Below are 21,791 nucleotides of genomic sequence, written 5' to 3'. Positions count from 1 at the left end.
TGCAGCGATAGGTAACAAATATGGTCCTCTATTTCATGCAATAACACCTACTTTAATTTCTGAAATTCTTCAACAAGGCTTGATTTCTGCCCAGGAGACATTCTTGCAAAAATGGTTCCATTCACCAGAATCTAAAGAGTAAAACAACCATTGCAATAAGATTAGGAAGAGGAAAGCTTGTGAAATAAAAGCTGGCTGTTTTGTAAGTCAGCCTTTCTCTGAAACCTACCAACTCATGTCAGGCTAAGGTCTAGTTTCCTTCCTGTCTGTTTTCTTAAATTATGGCAAGAGGAAATACAGGCTCCATTGTTTATTTTCAAATTCATTGAAAAATCATTCCTGGTTACTGATTTAATATAGAATTGGGTGGTATGTCATTAGACCAAATATCAGGAAAGGAAATAAGGAGATTCAATGCTTTAATATTGAACTTTCACGTTAAGTCCACCATCATAACTATTACTTTTGTCCAGACCATTTTTCCAAGATGGAGGGGACCTCTAATTAATAGTAATACAGTAACTAAGAAGCAGCAGAGCATATGGATTGACAATGCTTAAGGAAATAACAGTTCTTTCTATTAAATAGTCTCTATATTTGCAGCACAGGCAGAGGCAAGAGCAATGGACTGGGAGATGAAAAACAAGGTTCCATTCTCAGCTGTGCCCCAACTAGCTGTGCAAACCTTAGACATGATTTAACCTCTCTGAGTCTCAGCTTTCCCATCTCTACAATGAGAAACTGAACTAAAAGCTTTCTAGAAGCCTTTGGGGTCGAGAATCTGTGGTCCTTGACTGGTAAAATGACAAAATGTTTAAGACACTGCTAACAGATGGTTGCTGCCCTCAGCTTGTGCTCCATTAATCTCCTCCACATTGACAACACAACCCTGCACAGCACTATTTTTAAAATAGGACACACAGAGGACAAGATAACAAATGATTTTGAAAATAAACGATGGGGCCTGTATCTCCTCTTGCTGTAATTTAAGAATCCAGACAGGAAGGGGACTAGACCTTAGCCTGACATGAGTTGGTAGCTTTCAGAGAGAGGCTGACTCACAAAACAGGCAGCACGTTTGGAACTATCTGGAGGTTCTCCGGGTTGGGGGTGGGGGGAAATGAAGGAGGAAGGCTGAGATTGCACTGGCCACAGGGGCGAGAGGAGGTACCAGAACTCAAGCTCTGAAAGCAAGGCTGTGTGTATGCACGGGACTAGGCAGGTGTGGGAAGGGCTGGGGTACTTCTGCGGGAGCGGCGCCCCTTTGAGGGTGTTTACTCTCTAACTCTGAGACAACCTTAGTGATCATCACTTTCATTACTCTCTTTCCCCTATTTGCCTCACTAATTTCAGGAGCAAAATAAATCACTTCATTTCTCCAGTACTCACTTTTGGAAGCAAATTGTTGAAATGCTGAAATATGACTTGGTATGATTTCCCGCTCATTGCAAAATGGTGACAGCTCCCTCTTCTCCCATCAGGTACTGAGCTGTTTCCCATGTTAATGTAGGTTTCCTAAAATCAAAAAGGCATTATTTTTACATTGGCTTTTTTTTTCTCTTTTTTGAGACCTCGTTTGGAAATATATTTCTACATTGGCTCTTAAGGAATATCTTTGCTTTCTTCTGTTTTATGGAAGCAAGTGTATTCATGTTGCGTAACAGTGTAAGGGTCAACGAAAACCTAATGTGTAATTTGCCCATGGAACTTTAACTCACAGGAAGAAAACACTCAAAATGCGCCTCCCCCCCCCCCGCCCAATTATATAAACGTATGGTACTTTGACAACGTAGTACTCTGGATCCTGTCCTGGGAGATAGTATATGTGATGTCAGTCTGCTGAAGCAATCTACAAGGTCCCAGTTAGTGAGTAGAAGAAAGGACAGGAGCATTCTTCCCTCTGCTTCCTTCTCCTCATGCAACTTTATATTTTCTAAGATCTCTTACCATAATTTGTTCAAAAATCACATCCCCAAATTCTCCACTGTAAAGTAGTCAGACTCTTTCTTCAGTGCCTAACTCCCTTTAGCACCTGATCTCTGACCTCTGTTGTGACTCTACTTCAACAGGTAACTCCTTCTCTCAGATGCCCAGAAGCTTTTCCACACCCTACACTCCATTGCACCAAGCACTACTCCTTTTCCAAAACCTTTTCCCCCCTGTATTTCACCTGTCAAGGTATCCCTCTGGCTTGGTATATGATTAATGCCTGTGTATTCATTATGTCAGTAGTTGGTAATGGTTTTTATACAACATTTCTCAGAGAGCCTTACATTTGTGTAGGACTCTGAATTCAAATAGTATAGGAGGTGAGAAAAATTTATTTATTAGAGGGATTCATTTCAGGAAAAGCATTGTATTTGGAAGAAAAAATTTTGCTATGCTGAATTGGGAGGCAAGATGATCCCCCCCATCCACTCCCAATTACAAAACACCCAACAAAAGACATGTTCTAAAGTATCACACATGAGACAAGAGCGGGAATTCCTTTGGCTTGCACTAGGGAGGTGGGGAGAAAAGCACGGTTGGGGGAGCCAGAGAGGAGGAGGAAGGCCTGAGACTGTGATGCAGGGTCTTCTAGTGATGACCAAAATTTCAGTAAAGGTATTAAACTCACAAGTGACTAGTGTGAGTGGACTGTGTGTTAAAATTAGTGAAGGACCTGAATCCCTCATACAGTGAAATTCAGGTAGCATACATCAAAGCAAAAGCAAGTGGGTTCACAAGGAAATAAGCTGGAAGCATAGAAAGAGCTCTCATCTTTCACAGATAGCACCTGCAATTGGAGTTTGAGCCAAGTAAACCCACTTCTTCCCAGGGCAGGAGCAGGGCCACTTTGTATACTGATACCATTTGTGTACTTCACAAAGACTTCTGACTGCACAAAGACTCACTCAATACTTTACATCCTGAAAGGCTGGTCAGCCTGGAAGAAAGGAGCATTTTTGTAATTTCATCACCTGGAGGGCCATCTCTTTGAGTTCACACAAAAGGATAGGTGCTACCTTTAGTAATGGAATATGAGGCTATAGCCCATTCTCATCATATGAAAGAGCTATTCTGTCACAAGTGCACAGGAAGCTTGCTGTCGAGGGAAGCCCAACACCTGCTAACTAGATGTCACAGGCATAGTACAATCTAAATGCCCATGGATTTGTATGGAATTGAACAGACCTGAGCCTGGTTTCCTGCTCGCAACTTACCAGCTTTTGTATTCAGCAAGCTTACTTCTCCGAGCCTCAGTTTTCTCATCTGCAAAATTAATAGTTTGCCCAACTGCATAGGATTATTGTAAAGATCAAATGGAAAGTATGGATATAAATCAGTAGTTCTCAGCTATGAATGCACATTGGAATCACTGGGAAAAGTGGCTGATGCCTGCTCCCACTCCAGGGGTTCTGATTTAATTGGTACAGCCTGCAGTGGGAAGCTTAAAACGCTCCCAGGTGATTTTAATATGCAGCCAGGGCTGAGAAGCAAAGCATAGTGGAAATGCTTTTCGAACTACGAATCTCTGTGTTTCATTCCCAACAGACGTGAGGAATTATTACTCTGATGACTTCGAGAGCCAAGAGAAGGCTGTGCAGTGCCAGGACTGTATTTCATGAACCCAGGCCCATGGAGGGGCCTTGGAACATTTGCTCACATTCCTCCCAGGTCCAGTGTCTTGGTTCTCTACCAGCTGCCAGGTCACAGAGGCAGGAGCAAATTCTTCTGGTTCATTGGCTTCAACAATGATCACTTGGCTGCCTTGAGGAATCATTTCGGAATTCTTTGCAACAGTAATGGCTGTTTGAAGGTTGTCGCCTAGAAGACAAAGAAACTTTACTTGCTTTATGTACAAACCTCTTCTCAGCAGCCAGAATTGAACTCTCCCTCTTCCGCTTTGCTTGGCGCTCTTTGGGAGCAGTTAGTGCTTTCTGCCTTATTTGATAACGATTTATTTTCCCCTCTGCCCAAGACTGTCTGTGCCCAGTGGGCAAGCACTATGTTTCCATCTCCCTCCCATAATAGTTAGCATCGTGGCCTGTCCACTTCATATTTCCAGAACACTTGTGAATGAATAAAGAAATGTTTAAGCACTTATGACTAATGCTCAGGAGACAGACAGCTCTTAGTGGTGAACACAATATGATCCCAATCTGATAGCATAAAACCATTCTTGGGATCTGGATTCCCGTTAAGCGAAGGAGGGAACACTTAGGGCCAGGCCATGCTTGGGTTTGATGGTCATACACCAGCTTGGTCCTACTGTCTGGAGGACTGTCAACCAGAGCCTCACATCCTCTACACAGAGGTCCCATTGGGATTCCTGATGAGAGCATAGCCATTCTTGTGTTGAAACATTTACTGTGAGCCTGTTAGCACTGCGCAGATTCTGGGTAGGAGAAGTAGGCCTTAGACAAAGAGAAGGAGATACGGTCCCTGCCTCCAAATCTCCTAGTCCTGCTGGGGAAACTACACCTATCTCGAGCAAATAGACCACAAGCTAAGAAACTCAACAGCAGAACATTTTCCTTTCTGCCTCAGTCACGTGAATTCACTCAACTCACATGTCTTTCTCTGACGCCTGGGATACAATGAACTTTTCAAGCCTTTAGAAACAAACACGTACCTGTAATCATCACAGTCCTGATGCGGGCCTCACTTAGTTCCTTCAAGACCGGTTTGGTTTCCTTTTTCAGGCGATTCTCCATTATGAGAAGTCCCAGAAATGTGAGCTCTGATTCCACTTTCTCTCTTTGGATTCAGGAGAAAAATCAATATTAAATCCTATCTATGTAGTCTCAACAGTTGGATTTCTTCTTTTTAAAAGTCTGAGTTTTAGTATAATACAGGCACATGTTTAAAACATCAAAAAGAACCTGAGAGCTTATCATGAAAACCAATAGTCTATGTCTCCCCATCACCTCACCCTTCTCCTTCCCAGAGGCAACCACTTCTAAATCTTTTAGCTGCTTTTTCCAGTTTTCAACTCCATTTTTTTTACAAAAATAATATGCTTATCTTCCAACTCTTTTGTTGGTTTTTAAATATTATGTTAATCATATATATTTTTTAATTTCCAAGAGCTTTCTCTCTCTTTTTTTGACCTTGCAATAATTCCAGTTTGTTTGATATTTATCAAGTACATCCCACATACAAGATATTGTAGTAACAGTTGAATACGGGGTCATTCCTCCTAGCCTCCATCTGTCACCTCCTTTAAATATATGGTGTCAGTTAGCCAAGGCTCTGAAGAGTTTTCAGAATTTGAAGTTGGAGGCTTGGAGTCTAACTGGGTTACATTAGTTATATAGGAACTCTCCTCTGGGTGGCTTTTAAAAAGTAATTTTTGAGCCAAGAGCTGTTTCTCGATCTTTCATTGTTCATTTTTCTGTGCAGAGTGGGGTTAAGAATACAGGGAGAGAAAGGGGGAGGACAGATCTAAGGATCCAACTTCTCTGCATACTGTCAGTTAATCCTCCTGTGTTCAGCATGGAGTCTCACCTCCACCTTCCATAGTACATGACATATCTGAGTCTCAGCCTCTCTGGGGCTCTACAGAGAAAATCAGTTTTCCTATTGCCACTTCTCTCTCTAGCTAAGGTGTAGGTTATGGCTTCTTCTGTCTTGCTAATTCAGCTACCGCTCCTCCACCAAGTCTACATCTAACAGAACTGTGTCAAAGTCTCTGATCTGCACCTATCACTTCCATAGTTTCCTTTGATATTGTTTCTTTACTAACATATTAGTGGGATTGGGAAGGGAGAGGAAGTAAACATGCGGTCAGTAAGCCTCGTTTAAAAGAAAGATCAGAATTGGAGTTCTTTATGAGAAATGTAATTGAAACTTGGATGGAAACACAATGAAGTAACTGCTCTCTGGAATAGAGTACAAATGGCTCCATCATTTGTTCAAAAGCTCATTTACTAAATAACTACTTTGTTTTAGCTCTTGTATTAGGCACTTGGTAAATATACAGATAATCAGATGTGAATCCTGCCTTAGTGATCTCAAACCATATTACAAAATAAAATGTATCTTAATATGGAATTCATTAAAGGCTTTTCACATCATTTAACTTCATTACTTTCTATTATAAATTGTATTAATATTTTCTCATTAACTAAAACCAAAAGGAAGATCCAAAAATCTTCTCACCAATTTATTCTAGTTTTCTTGTTAGTTTCATAAAACATTTTATTTTATTTTTAACAGCTTTATTGAAGTGTAATTGTTATACAAAAACTGTATATATTAATGTATATAATTTGATGGATTTGTACAATATACACAAACATGTGAAACCATCACCATAATCAAGGTAATAAATATATCCATCACCTCCAAAAGTTTCTTCCTGCTCCTGTTTTCTTGTTTTGTTTTGTGTGTGTGTGGGGGGGGTACGAACACTTCTCTAGACCTTGTTTGTATTGCATAACTGAAAGTTTGTATCCATTAAACAACAACTTCCTGTTTCCCCCTCTCCCTAGCCCTTGGTAACCACCATTCTATTCTCTACTTCTATGAGTTTGACTATTTTAGACGTTTCATATAAGGGGAATCATACAGTATTTGTTCTTCTGTGACTGGCTTATTTCCACTTAGTATAATGTCCTCCAGGTTCATCCATATTGTTTCATAGGATAGGATTTCCTTCTTTTTAAAGGCTGAATAATATTCCACTCTTTGTATATACCACATTTTCTTTATCCATTCATCCATGGATGAACATTCAGGTTGTTCCCATATCTTGGCCATTGTGAATAGTGCTGCATGAACAGGGGAGTGCAGAAAACTCTTTGAGATCCTGATTTCAATTTTTTTGGATAAATACCCTGAAGTAGGATTGTGGGATTACTAGATCATATGGTCATTCCATTTTTAATTTTTAAAAGCAACTCCACACTGTTTTCCATAGTAGTTGTACCATTTTACATTCCTACCAATGGTGTACGAGGGTTCCAGTTTCTCTATATCCTCATCAACACTCATTTTCTTTTGTGTTTTTTTAGAATAACTATCCTAATAGGTGTGAGGTGATCTCATTGTGGTTTTGATTTGCATTTCCCTGACGATTAGTGAAGTTGAGCACCTTTTCATATATCTGTTGTTCATTTGCACGTCTTCTTTGGAGAAATGTCTGTTCAGGTCCTTTGCTCATTATTATTGGGCTATTTATTTATTTATTTGCTGTTGAGTTGTGTTCCTTATACATTTCAGATATTAATTCCTTGTCAGATACATGGTTTGAAAGTATTTTCTCACATTTTATAAGTTGCTGCTTTACTCTGTTGATTGTTTTATTTGCTGTGCAGAATCTTTTTAGTTTAATATCCACATACAAAAAAAAAAAAAAGAAATTGAACTCTTATGCCCCATACACAAAAATAAAATCAAAGTAAATTAAACACTTAAACATATGACCTGAAACTATGAAACTCCTAGAGGAAAACATAGGTGAAAAGCTTCTTGATATTAATCTTGGCAATGATTTGTTGGATACGACACCAAAAGCACAGGCAACGAAAGCAAAAATAGACAAATGTTTTTTGTTGCTATTTTACTTATGACTTTTTTTCTCATTTACTGCTTCAGGCATTTTGGCCTCTTGTTTGTACAACATTCCCAGGAAAGCCTGTGTCAGGGCTTTGTACCGACTGCCCCTATCCCCTGCAATGCTCTTCCCCTGGATAGCCATGCCTTGCTCTCTTATTTTACTCAGATCTTTTCTCAAATGTCACTCCTTAGAGGACTTCTCTGATCACCCCATGCAAAATGGGGTTCTCTGTCGTTTTTGAAAATTCTTTAACCTGCTTTATATTTCCCCCTTAGAGCATTTGATAACCATTAGTAAGATAATATTTTATAAATTTATTTTCTTATATATTTCCCCTAATTATGACATAAGATTCATGAGGACAAAAATTTTATTTTATTTACTTTTGAATGAATCCTAAGTTCCTTGAGTATCTAATACACAGTAAAGTTCAGTAGAAATTTACAAAACTAGTGAAGGGGTGAATCTTGATGAAGTATGTCTTCTGGTTTTTTAATATCCTTTTTTTATTTCAATAGATTTAGGGGATACTAGTGGGTTTTTGTTGTATGAATAAATTTTATAATGCTGAAGTCAAGGCTTTTAGTGTACCAGTCACCTGAATAGTATATTCTATACCTGATAGGTAATTTTTGATCCCTCACTCCATCCCACTCTTCGCCCTTCTGAGTCTCCAAAGTCCGTTGTACCACTCTGTACGACATGTATATCCATTGTTTAGCTCCCACTTATATGTGAGTACATGTGGTATTTGTTTTTTCATTCCTCAGGTACTTTACTTAGGATAATAGCCTCCAGCTCCATCCAAGTTGCTGCAAAAGACATTTTTTCATTTTTTATGGTTGAGTAATATTCCATGGTGTGTGTGTGTGTGTGTGTGTGTGTGTGTGTGTGTGTGTTTATTTTCTTTACCCATTCATCTGTTGCTGGGCACCTAGGTTGATTCCATATCTTTGCAAATGTAAATTGTGCTGCAATAAACATGTGAGTGCATGTGTCTTTTTGATAAAATGACTTCTTTTCTTTTGGATAGATCCCCAATAGTGAGATTGCTGGATCCAATGGTAGGTTTACTTAAAAGTTCTTTGAAGAATCTCCATATAGTTTTATATAGAATTTATACTAGTTTACATTAAACAATAGATGATGATGCAAACAATGTGAAAAGGGAACACTTATACAGTGTTGGTGGGTATGTGTTCTGTGTTTTAGTTTGGGGTGATCTTTTCTAGGTCAAGAAACTCTTCTCTACTTCCCCTTTATGACTCCAAATTTTTAAAAGTTTTAAATTTTCCCAATTGGAAAACTTTGCTAAATATAATTTGATTTGATTCTATGAAAAATCAGAACCCTATCTCTTTACCCTCTTTGAAAATAGTAACTGAATTGTCAAAAGCATTACCTGATATTCTCTGAGAAAACCTGGGATGGTTGGAAATCTAGCACATTTTATCCTTGTTTTCTTATTCTGTTATATTTGTAATAATCTTTATCTCACTAGTGGCTCTTAAATGAGAACAACACAGCTGCATTTGTATGTCACATCTGGGTGAGGGATGCTACTCTTCATCACTAGCTACATAAATCTTTCCTTCACACATGACCTTAACATTCATTATTCAAATTTGTGTTTGAAAAATTACAATATCCTGTGTGTTCTGGGCTTAATACTTGTTCAAGAATAGCTAACACCTGGAATGTTAAATATGAGAATGCCATTCATATATTTCAAACCAAGCTTTGTGATTCTGTTTTGAAGATTAAAATGTCATGGCTGAAAGGTTCCTTAGAGATCAGCCAATTCTACATTTTACAGATGGAGAAATAGGCACAGAGTAAGGATGGGGCAGTAATTACTAATACCTTGGAGTCGATAGACTTACATTGTAAATAATAATGTTAAACCAAGGATATCAGTATCTTACATGAAGGAGCTAACTGTATATAAATGAGGATCTTTCTATCAGCAACACAAATCAATTATGAATAATATATAGATTATCTGTTATTCAGTTTTCCACAGTATTTTGTACCCTTTTTAATAATTTTAAAATTACCTTTAAAAACTGAAGAATATCAAAATAAAAAATAATTTGTAGATTACCCTCTAATGAGGATCATTTATCCCCTCTTAATGTAATTAAGAATATTGCATTTTATTTCTTACAAGGAATTCAATTTATACTCAATTTGTACTGAGCCCTGAAAAAACCCATGTCTAAAGGATTCTGAAAACTTTTCCAAGCACCAGCTGTCTCCTTCTCTCAATTCCTCTACATGTGAGACACCCAAGTTAGTCAGTCATATAATGCTCGGAGGTTGAAGGAGAGTCAGTTGATTCTGGTGGGATGAGAGCTGGGACAGTGCATGATACAATGCACGGCAGAGATAACACACCAGTATCTGCGAGTCACAAGATCTCAACTGTCATCCTTTTTCTGCCACCAGCCAGCATTGTGACCTGAGCAAGTCCTAGCCAGTCTCACCTACAATTGCCCATCTCCAAATCAGTGGACTGGATGAGATTGATTCTCAATCTCCAAGAGTCTTCCTGATGATTTGAGATGTTCATCTGCCCATCTCCAGGGCTTATTCACTTCATGTATGCAGAGTCTGCCCTAGGGCTGACTTTTGGGTTTCTTACCTGGCCAAGTACTTTACTTCTAACAGCCTCCCCATTTTCAAGGCTTTATGGGCAAAGGCAATGACACGGAAGCCTTGCACTGTGTAATTCCTCATCTCCTGTGGGAAATTCCTGGGCACTGTCAGGAAAGAGGGAAGAGGTGAGTGTATGGTCATGTTGAAGACTGGCCAGCTCCTAAACAAGACTCCAGGATACAGTCCCGGTACCTTGTCCTACCTTTCACTCCATAAAAGTGCCTCAATAGAAAACTTGCAGGTTCAGTCAAAAGGCACAGACAACTTCATCAATGTGCTCCTATTACTTTTATGGAAAAGAATGCCAAAGATATGCTGGTCAGCAACTGTGCTACAGACTGAGCGTATCCTCCCAAAATTCACATGTTGAAGACTAATTCTTCACGTGGTAGTATTTGGATGTGAGACATTTGGGGGAGATGATTAGGTCATGAGGGTGGAGCCCCCGTGAATAGGATTAAAGCCCTAAGAGGGCATAAGAGATGATCTTTCTTTCTACCGTGTGAGGACACAGCAAGAAGGTGGCCATCTGCAAACCAGAAAGCCCTCACCAGGAATGGAATTGGCCAGCACCTTGGTCTTGGACTTTCTAGCCTCTAGATCTGCGAGGAATAAACTTCAGTCATTTAAGCCACACAGTTTATGATATTTTGCTATAATAGCCTAAGCTGACTAACACAAACTGAGCTCCAGATACACTGACTGGGTTCAGTAAGGACAGACCTGAGGACTATATGCACTTGGAAAAATGAAAGAAACAGCTGGCTTTCTAGATCAGTGGTTGACAAACTATGGTGCACAGGCCAAATATGGCCCACTGCTTGTTTTTGTAAATAAAGTTTTATTAGCACAGAGTCATGCCCATTTATTTGTTCATTATCCATGGCTGCTTTGGGGCATCAATGGCAGGGTTGAGTAGTTAACAGACACTGTGTGGCAGGCAGAAGCCTGAAATGAGTACTATCTGGCTCTTTACAGAAAAGTTTGCCAACCCCTGCTTTAGGGGATAGATGACAATGTTTGTATATTTTATATATTTTGGCATGGTAATCATAATTATGTTTATATATTATAAAACCTTTATGGCTTATAATGTGCCTAGAAAGGTACTGGAAGGAAGCACAGCACAATGGGAAGTGTAGCGGCTTAGGTGGCAATCCAAGTTCCAGTCTCCACTCTGCTCCCAACTAGCTCTCTGACCCTGGTCATGTTAAATCTTTCTTCTGCACCTCAGTTTCTCATTTAGAAAATGAGAAGGTTGCAAATCTCTATGTTCCCATTCATCTCAGACTTTCTGTAATTCTAAAATATTCCTAAAGGTGGGGATCTAATTTCAAGAAAGCTCCTACTCTCCATTTCTTAAATACGGGGTGGGGAGATGGGCAAGACACTGAATATGGAATCAGCGTATGTCAAAGATTGGATATTGGGATAACAGGAAGAATTAGAAGGGCTTCCAGGAAAATAAAAGGTGGCAAGTGACAGGCTCAAACCCTTACTGATAGAGCAGGGGTGATAGATACCAGTTTAAATGTCAAGAAGATGCTCACTTGAGTCCATGTAGCTGAAACAAAACAAAACACAGTATATGCTGTAATCAGTGAAGGACAGAGTTAATGAGAACTGTGAGGAAGATCAAAGTCAGAAGGAAATGGGGCACTTCTAAGGTTAAAAAAAAAGACTTCAAATAGAGAGAGAAGTTAAGGCAATTATTTTCCAAATCTAGAATTCTGTGCAAAACTTAATGGCTATCAGCAATCATAAGGAGAATATAGATGAAAATCAGAAGAAAAAAGACCAATTTTATCCAAATGAACTCATTTGAATGCAACAATATTCTTATAAATCTGGCTACTGCTTAGAGAGTGCATATGTTTGTAAGACTTAAAAAACAATACAAATCAACTCAAAATCTGGCCCAGAAAGATGAAATTGCTGCAAAAATGATCAATTTCCTTGCTCTAATACCATCTAATTTACTCTCATCACTTTTATTTCTAAGAGATTTATCTTTCCTATATTGTCATTGCATCAATCTGTCAGAACCGCCATAAATGGAGCCAGTCCCGCTGTAGGTGACGGAACAACCCTGTCTGCAGAATTTATCTAGTGTCCAGACCTCTCCTTTTGTTCCCCTCTGAATGCTCCTCATGTGCATGCTCCCTAGTTCTGTGCAGCTCCCTATTCTGGCTTCACATCTTCTTAATGTGATTGTACTTTTCTGACTGGACCATAGCCAAATATGTACTCTTTGCCTCCCTGGAAATGATCACCCCTGCCTCATAAGATCTATTGGGTCCACCTTCTACCCACCCAAAAAATGACCAGCTCCACATTCATTGATTGTGGAGCTTTAAGTGTTGGTTTCTTTTATGTGTTTGGTCTTTTAAAATATTTCACCTCTTGAAAGAGAAAAGTGACAGTTCATACCTGTTTCAGACCTGCAGAACCTGGCCACCATCTCCGGGGCACCTTTCATGTAGACGTGGAAGTGATCCTCCCCAGCCAGCTGAGCGATCACGGACATCCTCTGCAGGCTGGAGGAAAATGGAAACTGGTGCAAGATGGTGATGGCTTCCACGGGACTCTGCAAGAGCACCAACAAAAGGGAGACTAAAGAGCTTTCAAGTGATGTTTAGCAGACACATACCAACAAAAAGGGCTGGCTCTGCAATGAGCTCAGGGACATCATGAAGTAGCATGTTTATCACACTATTGATATTTTCCTGGCTCGCTCAAGGCAACTCCCTCAACAAGTTTTCTGGCCTTCAAGGCCCTGGCCCTCGGCTGCCTGGAGAAATCCTAGTCACCTTCCAGGCAGAACTCACAGGTCACCTCCTTTGCGGTGCTTCTCCATCCCAGAAACAGTATTCACTCCCACCTTTGGACTCCCAAAACTCTTTCTTCAGCCTTTATTACAGCATTTAGTATATTGTATTGCACTAAATAAGTGCACCTATTTGCACCTATACTGATTTTTCTGCCAGTCTATGTTCCTCTGACACAGAGCCCGGCATGTCTACTTCTGAAACTTCTTTATCCGCTGGTACCAAGCACAATGCTGTCACATACACAGGTACTCCAGTGAGTGTTTGTTGAATAAACCTAATGGACAAATTCAAGGATGAAGGAATGAGCAAACCAAATATGGAAACTGTTAGGATAAGACAAATAATAGGAATATAGAAACATGTGATAGAAAGTTTCACCAATATTAAAGGGGAAAGAGCTGTATGATGTAAAGAAGCAAATCATACCTGACTTGCTTTTGGTCCTGGTTTTAAGATGTTTGAACCTGACATCCCAAATTTGCAGGAGTCTACACCATGACCTTCCATTTTCTGTTATAAAATGAAAACATTCATAAGATTCTTCGGAGAAAAATAATAAGAAAGAAATATCTCTCATTTATTTAACACTTTAATCTTTTCAAAGTCTTTTTCACATATTTTCTCTTCTGGGCCAATTACTTTAATACCACCACTGTCAAATTTCTGTTGTGTTGATTCATATTAAGAATCTTATTGTAGAATGTTAAAAAGCCAGAAATATTGTGAATACATTTTGAGAAGTAACTGATGGACGAAGTGCTAGCTACAGGTCAATGGATCTTCCTTAATGGTTATGTCTAGTAACTGGAGGAGGGATTATATGGAGATCTACTCTCCAACATTGCTGAGCACTATAGCTTGCAGATAAGATAGGATTGGGTCCTGAGAAAAACTCTATATCTATGCTACTAGCCTAGTTAACTAGAGAGTTAATATGTTAGCTGCTAGCAAATTAGAAAGCATATTTTAATATGGTTTGTATGCTTTGGATGTTGTAAGAGTCGAAGTTAATACCATTGAGAAAACCAATATAAACCAATATTAAAATATGGGAAAAATAGTCATATATATAAATACTAGGGATCAGAAAATAGGAGATAGCAGATACTCACTTGCTTGTTTAACCCTGGGAACAACACTTCATTGCTCCAAATCACAGTTCCTTCTGAAAAATATTCTGACATTCTTTCTAGCACTAAAATTCCTAAGAATCTAAAAGGGCACTTTCCCTCCACCTCATGGTTACTGGAAGATTCCTACCTACCAGAGAATATTTAACTCTAGACTGCTTCTGATCCAGCTTTAAATTCGTGACTAATCTTGCATTTTTATGCTTTCTTTGCAATAGATACAACTATTTTTACAGACAGTTCTTTTTTTTTTTTTTTGTAGACAGAGTCTCACTCTGTTGCCCAGGCTAGAGTGCCGTGGTATCATCCTAGTTCACAGCAACCTCAAACTCCTGGGCTCAAGCAATCCTTCTGCCTCAGCCTTCCAAGTAGCTGGGACTACAGGCATGCGCCACCATGCCCGGCTAATTTTTTCTATGTATTTTTAGTTGTCCGATTAATTTCTTCCTGTTTTTAGTAGAGACGGGGTTTTGCTCTTGCTTAGGCTGGTCTCAAACTCCTGAGCTCAGACAATCCGCCGGCCTCGGCCTCTCAGAGTGCTAGGATTACAGGAGTGAGCCACTGCACCAGGCCTACAGACAGTTCTCACAGAGCTAATACTAAAGATTTATGTTCCCAAGCAAGACTCCAACTTGCATGTTATTCGTAAAGATAGAACAACCCTCCTCTGCTGGAGAAGGAGACAAAGTTAGGACCAGGATCAAAGTCACTTATAAAAGGACCCTGTGCAACTCAGCATTCTGTCAATTCCAACGATGCCGGTAAGGACAGTGCTTATAATAAGTACACTGATTCCTCTCCACTAAGACCCAGAAAACTGGTTACAGTTTTGTCTTCGTGTCAAAAATTTTGCCACAGCAAATGCCCTCATTTTAGCTTACTGACAGCAGAAATTTCCCTTTTTACCAGGTTTCTCCTTTTATTGATTTGGCCTCTAGAAAGCTAAAATTTTCCTATTATACATCTTTCTATTAGTCTCTTCATGAGATACAGTTTATTCCCCTGCAATCATTTCTTTCCATTCTTTGGCAACTATGTTTAACTGCTGTCCTGTGTTTTATGTATCATTGTAAGTAGCTTTAGAACATTCTTTGGAGGGCAGTAGAATGTAATTCATTAACTAGTTAATCAATGAATACCCTCTACTTGTTTGACTCTTCGTAGTTTTCAAACCCATTTGAGTTCATTGTCTCAATGCTTGCCACAAGTGCACGAATGAGGCATTATTACCCCAAAAGTACAGATGAGGTCACAGACTCAGAGTTTCGGTGCTGAATTCATCATCACACAGCTACAGGGTGGTGGATTGCAGAGGTCTTCCGCTATGTCATGCAGCCTCCAGGATGGGTTGTCATTCACACTCAGCTCAGAAAACTAGACCAGTTGGAATGAGGATCCTCCAATTTGGTGTCCAGACTTATGCTGTACAATACAGTAGCTACCATCCACTTGCAGCCATTTAAATTTAGATAACTTAAAATTAAATACAATTTAAAAATCAGTTTCTCCGTTGCATAGCCACGTTTCAAGTGCTCAGAAGCCACATACAGCCAGTGGCTACAATACCAGATAGCACTGCTTTAGACAACCGTTTCTTTGAGAGTGTTTGGGAGAACGTTGGTTTTCTTGAAGAACATGTCACGTTATTGCCTGTCAATAAGGTTTTTCAGGTTGATAGGCTTGGTAAATGCTGCATATCATATTCCCTCTTGAATATTTACAGAGCACCACAGTATATTAAAGAAATCTTGTAGTTGAGAAATCAATTGAACTTTGTTTAAAAAGCAGTTCCCCAATTTATTTGATCGTGGGACGCTATTTCATGTTGCACTCAACACTGTTCTGTGGAACGGGTTGGGAAATTCTCGTAGGATCAGACCTTCATTCGCATATTGTCATGAATCTTCTCTGGGTTTTAACCAAAGTTAGAAAAGCTTCAGCACTCCTAGTAAGGATTCCTACAGGTTCTACTCATTCAATTATAGAAATTAACACCTTACCCAGGCAGTGCCCTCAAACATTTTGAGGTCCAGAGGGTCTCCCTGGATGGTCCCATCGAGAAGGATGAGAGAGTGGCAGCTGGCCATGGCCGCACACAGCGGGCCCCACGGCAAAGCCTTGCCCGAGGCAAAGCTGTGGACATCCTGGAAGCTGGTGGAGAACATAATAAGTTAGAGTCTTCAATAAAATCATTTTGCCCACTCTGGCCCTTAAATCTTACAAAGGTAGAGCTCGAAGACCCTAACCCTTATGCTCAAATCCCTTCCATGGCTCTGCATGCTCCATATAATAAAGTCCAGACGCCTTATCCTGGTACTCAAGGTCCCGTCTGCCTCAGATCTACCTTACCTAACAGCTTCCACTCCTGCCAATGTCCTTTATGTCCTGGACTCTGGAGCCAGATTAAACTTCTTGCTATTTCTAAACTTGCCCAGGAACTTCCCTGCCCTCGAGCACCTGCTCACTTGGTTTCTTTACTTGGTTTCTTTATTTTTTTACCAGAGTATTCTGCCTACACATCTTTTTAAAACCCTTCTTTGAGTTAGACATGAATTCCCTTCTCAACAGAGTTTGCCACTGGCCAATTAATAATATAATTTCAGAGGGCTTGGATATAATTACAGGGACTTCTGTCATGTTACCTAAAGACAGCCCACATAATGTCAATATTGTGGGAAGGTGTAAGCAGGAAACTCAAAGCTACACCTGCAAACTCTGTAGAGCTAGCCTTAAAAAGCCACAGACCCTAGGCAAGAAGTCTCCAGGCTAATTAGGTAGCAGGGCTAGGAAAGGTGCCTGCCTGCTGGCTCCAGGCAAATTAAAAAATGCATAGACTTGGAAGCATTTCTTACTACTCAGCCCTTTGGAGTTTGCCCCATTTCCTAAAACTACCTGGACATCCCACCTCTAAAGCCTGTTTTCCTCTTTGATAGTACGGACTGGCATAGCTTACCTTCCTCTTCTCCTACGTTACAGCTGAATAGTGATTGTGTCTAGTTGTTTCTACTCTGCAAAAAGCTCCTGAGTGCTGGGGGCAAGGGAGGAAGATGGAGGAGTGGAAACTGCCCACATCTTTTCCCCCTTTCACTTCTATGGCCATGGAGCCCCTGCCTATTTAGACAAAGGCCTGGTTGGGACATCTGAGCAGCCAGCAGGAGAGACACATGAGTGGGGTTAGAGCCCAGGGAGTTCCTTGACACCCAGCCCAGGGTATCTTCTGCTACATCACACTGCTCGTCTGCTGTTACCTTGTGCCTTGCTGCACCTGCCCCCATCATAGTCACGCATAACTCCTTCTCTGAATGACAGCTGCCTCAGCCACTGTTGGAGCCCAAATGGGATACCCAGAGATCAAAAGTAGAGGCCATCACCACTCAGACTGAGAAAGCAAGTCTTAACCCTGTAGAAAAGGAGCTAGGAGCTGTCGGAGAGGCTCCCTGTGGGGGCCTCCTTCCTAAGCTGTCGGTTGCTCCTCTGTCTTGCTCTGTTCTGGGGTAGGCATCCATGTGACTGTCCTCTCCTCTCCCTAGTGCCAGCTTTTAACCCATATCTGTGACATTTCTAGCCACGCAGTAGACGGTGAGCTGCATGAGGGAGGAGACGGAGCACTTCTCTGCCTGATCCCCCACCACACTTGCCTGCACTAGCCACCCAGGAAGTCTTTGCCGTTTTTCATTAAACATGGTCTTCATTTCACTATTTTTTCCTCTGTTTTGTTAATTCAGTTCCTTAATTATCTACCTCCTTTTATTCTATTTCTCCTGTGGAGTTTGAAGACCCACTTTCCCTATCTAATTCTAAACTTAGGATTCATTTAATTACACAAGTTAGAATAATTGGGAGCTGGTTCCAGCCAATTATTATATATATTTTATGTGGCATTCATCCCTTGACATCTGAAGGATAGATTTGAGTACCACCAAGGTAACCCGGCCAATAACACATTCTATTTAAGAGACCTACCAGTTGTCAGCAGTAGGGACAGTCCCCCAGAGGTCCAGCCCATCCTCAGTGAGAGTGCCAGTCTGAATAAAAATTAGAATTGATATTAACATAAGATTTAAAACTTTTAATCATATCATGATTTAAACAAAATCTAAGCTTCCAAGAAATTACAATAGATCCAGTTCTCCAAAACCCTTGTAATTAACAAATTTTAAATCGGAGAAGGGTACTAAAAGAAATATTAAGCAGGTGATGCACGATCCCCAAAAGACCATATTTATAATTAGGTAATTCTGGTTACTAACTATGACAACAAAATGCAAGTGTTTTGTTTGGCTTTGTTTGTTTATTGTTGTGACTGTTGCTGTTGTTAAATGGAAGAGTTTCAGTACAAGAACTAGCTGGAGTCTGACTTTTTAGTTGACACCTGCTGTCTTTGCAAAGCAGAGCTCAGAATTTTTTTCTTTCTTCCCAAGACTGTTTAGTTCTCAGTTTGCCATCTGGTTCACAGTAATTTTCTAAAAATATGGGTGACACAGAGACTGTCCAGATTGATAATGAAATGTTGATAAAGGGCTTTGAGACTATAGAGAGAAGCTAAGTGCTAATAATAAATATTAATTAATGCCCATAAATGGGTTTTATTGTTAGATCAAGAGGAAAACGGTCGGTAGATTTGATTTGCTGTATTATGGGAGAGTATTTGTCAGATAATGTAACAGAGAAAGCAAAATGGAACTGAGTACAATGACAGCACTTTTAATTTCCTCATTGCTTCACAGTCGCTCATTAATTACAGACCCTGGTGTCTTGATGCAGCCGGCTAACAGCTTTAGGCCTACTTTACACCCAGAGTAAATGGAGTTGGCTACAGCTGTTTCAGCACTGCCAGGGTGGAGCGGAGCATTATCAAGCTCAGCAGAATATCCTGTTTCAACACTGACATTCAGGTCTCTGACACCATTTTTTAAGGTCATCTCTCTATAAACATTCAATATTCTAGTTTCCTGTCAAATGGCATTGCCTATCATTACAGCACATTGCATTAACATAATGATTTACACGAAGTGCTTTCAATGCTTTCCATTTTTACAACCGGGTAAATAGGGAGGAGACAGGTCAGAGGTGAAATGAGCAGCCTGAGGTCGCAGTGGTTTACAGGTTGCAAAGGCAGAACCAGAATCCAAGGAGGCTTCCACCAGACTGGAAAGTGTTAAGTAAATTCTGCAGGGCTTGTGGAAAAACAAAGCCCATTCCGGTTTCTGGATTAAAGAATTAACATATCTTTGTTTCGTTAATTTATTTGGACTTCACAAAGAAAGAGCTTACATGCCTGTGTGAGTTATTTCTTAAACAACTTTAGTAAAAAAGAGCTATTTGCTTCATTTCCCCCCTGCATTTTATAAGGGCCCCAACTGCGTTTAGCTTCCAAATCTTCTTGAGTTGTTGCATTTCCAAAAGAGTTAGCAACTTAATTCAAACTGAAATGTTTTCCTGATGACTAGATTATGTTTTCAAACATCAATATTTTGACCATGAAAACAGAGATGATACCGCAGCAAAATAGAAATGGGACCATGTTTTTTGTCTATGTGAAAATGACCCTTATACAATAAAACTAACCATAAATAGAGAGAAAACTAAATTACAGTTGAGGTTCTAAAAGGAACAAGATAGAAAAAGAAAATCTCTTAGCATAAATACAAGCCCAAGCTTGGACTGAATTGAATAAAAAGAAAGAACCTGTCTTAGGGAATTTATAATAAACCAACATAAACTGGAAATATACATGGGAACAAATGTACTCAAGAAGCCCAGTGACAGATATCTTCTAAATGAAAAATAACACTAGATGATGAAAATTCAATTAATTGTGGAGTGGTTTACTCCAACACCATGTTGATAAGAGTTTTATAATGTGAAAGCTGAAAAGAAACTTGGAGATCACTGCAGTTCAATCTTCTTGTCTTAAAAAGTCATAGAAACTTAGTAACAAATTCGGGGGTAGATTTCTCATTTTGCCAATTTTCGACCAAGAGTTCCTTGTGCTGCAGCATGTTGTTCATGTCATACAGAGTTTGGCCAACAATGCCTGGGCACAGTCCCTCAGACAGCCTAGCAGATGAGGACATGAGAATGAAGAGGAAGAAATTTTGTACAGAAAGTAAAATGAACAGCCTCTGGAAAAAATTAATTTTAGGAACACACATATGTAATGAACATATTTTATAAATCTCCCTCCTATATTCCAGATACTAGTGAGGCCACTGGGTAAATAACAGGGACCCCTATCAGAAAACTTCTAGGGATTAACAGACCCTGAATGTAAAATGAACCTATTGTTAAGTTAACCCTAGACTGGTTGCAATTGAGAACTTACTTTGCCAGACAAAACACAAAGAGAAAGAAACTGAGATAATCTAAGTGATGTGCCACTTTCAACTGGGGTCCAAGACTGGTCAGGTCCAGTCACGGGTGTCTCTCGAGTTTGTCCTCTACTCTGCATTCCTGTCTTCCTTGTCCAGGATGGAGGATGGTCTCTTCAGTTGTTCCCAGATGGCCTCCTTCCTCGTCCTAGCTTCCTTTCATCCCTTCTTACCAACTCCTCCTGCCCCCAGTGGAATAAATAAAACACCTATAAAAATGCCACTAGTCTTCTTGAAAAACAAGGGCTCCCATTGTCCTTCAAGACAAGGCCCCACTCCTTAGCTTTGCATGGGAGGCCCTTAACATTGGGGCCCCTCTCTCCAGCTTTATTCTCTACCACCCAGCCCACATTCTAACCACACCCCATGTCCTCTGCTCCCGCAACATGGCAGGCCTCTCGCACCCCTGTGCTTCTGAACTGCTCGCCTCGGAGCCTAGGGCTTATTGTGTCCAACAAACAAGACTACAGCTCCAAGGTGATATCCCATGTGCTGCAGGCAACCATGCCCCATGCTCTGCCTGTTCCTCTATTAAGCACGTATCTCATGGCATGATCGTCGTCAACACTTCCCTGCTTTCTCACCTAGATCTCAGGCTTCTCAAGACCTAGGAACATCACATTAGTGGGACTCTACCAGCACTGTGCACAGCATTGGCTCTCTGCCAATGTGGGTTAATGAAAAAATGGCAAAAGCCTTGATCAATCATTCAAACACAAAGGAACTGAAGACAGAGGGGCCAAGGCAGGCCCATTGCACTACAGCAGTTACACTGGTTTGTCCAAGCTGAGGACAGGATCTGAACAGCAGGCAGCCGATGCTGCAGTCTCTCCAGGTCCCCCACAGGAGAACCACAGGGGAGGGGGGTCTTGGGACCTGCCCCATAGCAGCAGTCCTCCCCATCTGGCCTATACTCCTCCTCTGCTGCCTTTCTAGGTCCCTAAGCACAGAGATAACCTAACCTGGAACCCTGATCCCTGGGAGAGCAACAGGGAAACAAGTGGCAGGAGTGACAAACACGGGGCACTGTCTACTCCCTTCCTTTCCTTAAGAGAAGCAGAGGAGGAGAAAAGAATATGTTCACTTATGCTCTGCACAAAGGAGTTCAGGGAACAGAAATGTTCCTCACACTTTTTTTCCTGAAAATGCTAGTTGGTCATAGACGTTCATACAGTAAGAGATTGTTTTAACATAAAAAAGTCACAAAAACATTAATTTTGCAGGGAAAAAATTCATGATGTGATGGCTAAGCCGCTAC

The 21,791-nt window shown here is 40.3% G+C and overlaps 1 protein-coding gene across 1 annotated transcript in view; it reads right to left on the bottom strand.

Moving 5' to 3' along the window:
* ATP13A5 (ATPase type 13A5) overlaps nt 1-21,791 on the bottom strand; it is a 108,319-nt gene that overhangs the window by 40,258 nt on the left and 46,270 nt on the right. Inside the window, exons 13-21 of the mRNA XM_012640340.1 lie at nt 18,126-18,187; nt 16,163-16,313; nt 13,459-13,542; nt 12,632-12,788; nt 10,188-10,305; nt 4,616-4,740; nt 3,647-3,807; nt 1,390-1,515; nt 52-131 (exon numbers count right to left, since the gene is read on the bottom strand). Of these exons, the coding sequence (XP_012495794.1) occupies nt 52-131; nt 1,390-1,515; nt 3,647-3,807; nt 4,616-4,740; nt 10,188-10,305; nt 12,632-12,788; nt 13,459-13,542; nt 16,163-16,313; nt 18,126-18,187 (1,064 nt within the window). The remainder of the gene's footprint in view (nt 1-51; nt 132-1,389; nt 1,516-3,646; nt 3,808-4,615; nt 4,741-10,187; nt 10,306-12,631; nt 12,789-13,458; nt 13,543-16,162; nt 16,314-18,125; nt 18,188-21,791) is intronic.

The sequence above is a fragment of the Propithecus coquereli genome, unplaced genomic scaffold (genome assembly GCF_000956105.1).
Source record: "Propithecus coquereli isolate 6110/MARCELLA unplaced genomic scaffold, Pcoq_1.0 Scaffold10, whole genome shotgun sequence".
NCBI classification, from domain to species: Eukaryota; Metazoa; Chordata; class Mammalia; order Primates; family Indriidae; genus Propithecus; species Propithecus coquereli.
This window is presented reverse-complemented; position numbering and strand designations above follow the sequence as displayed.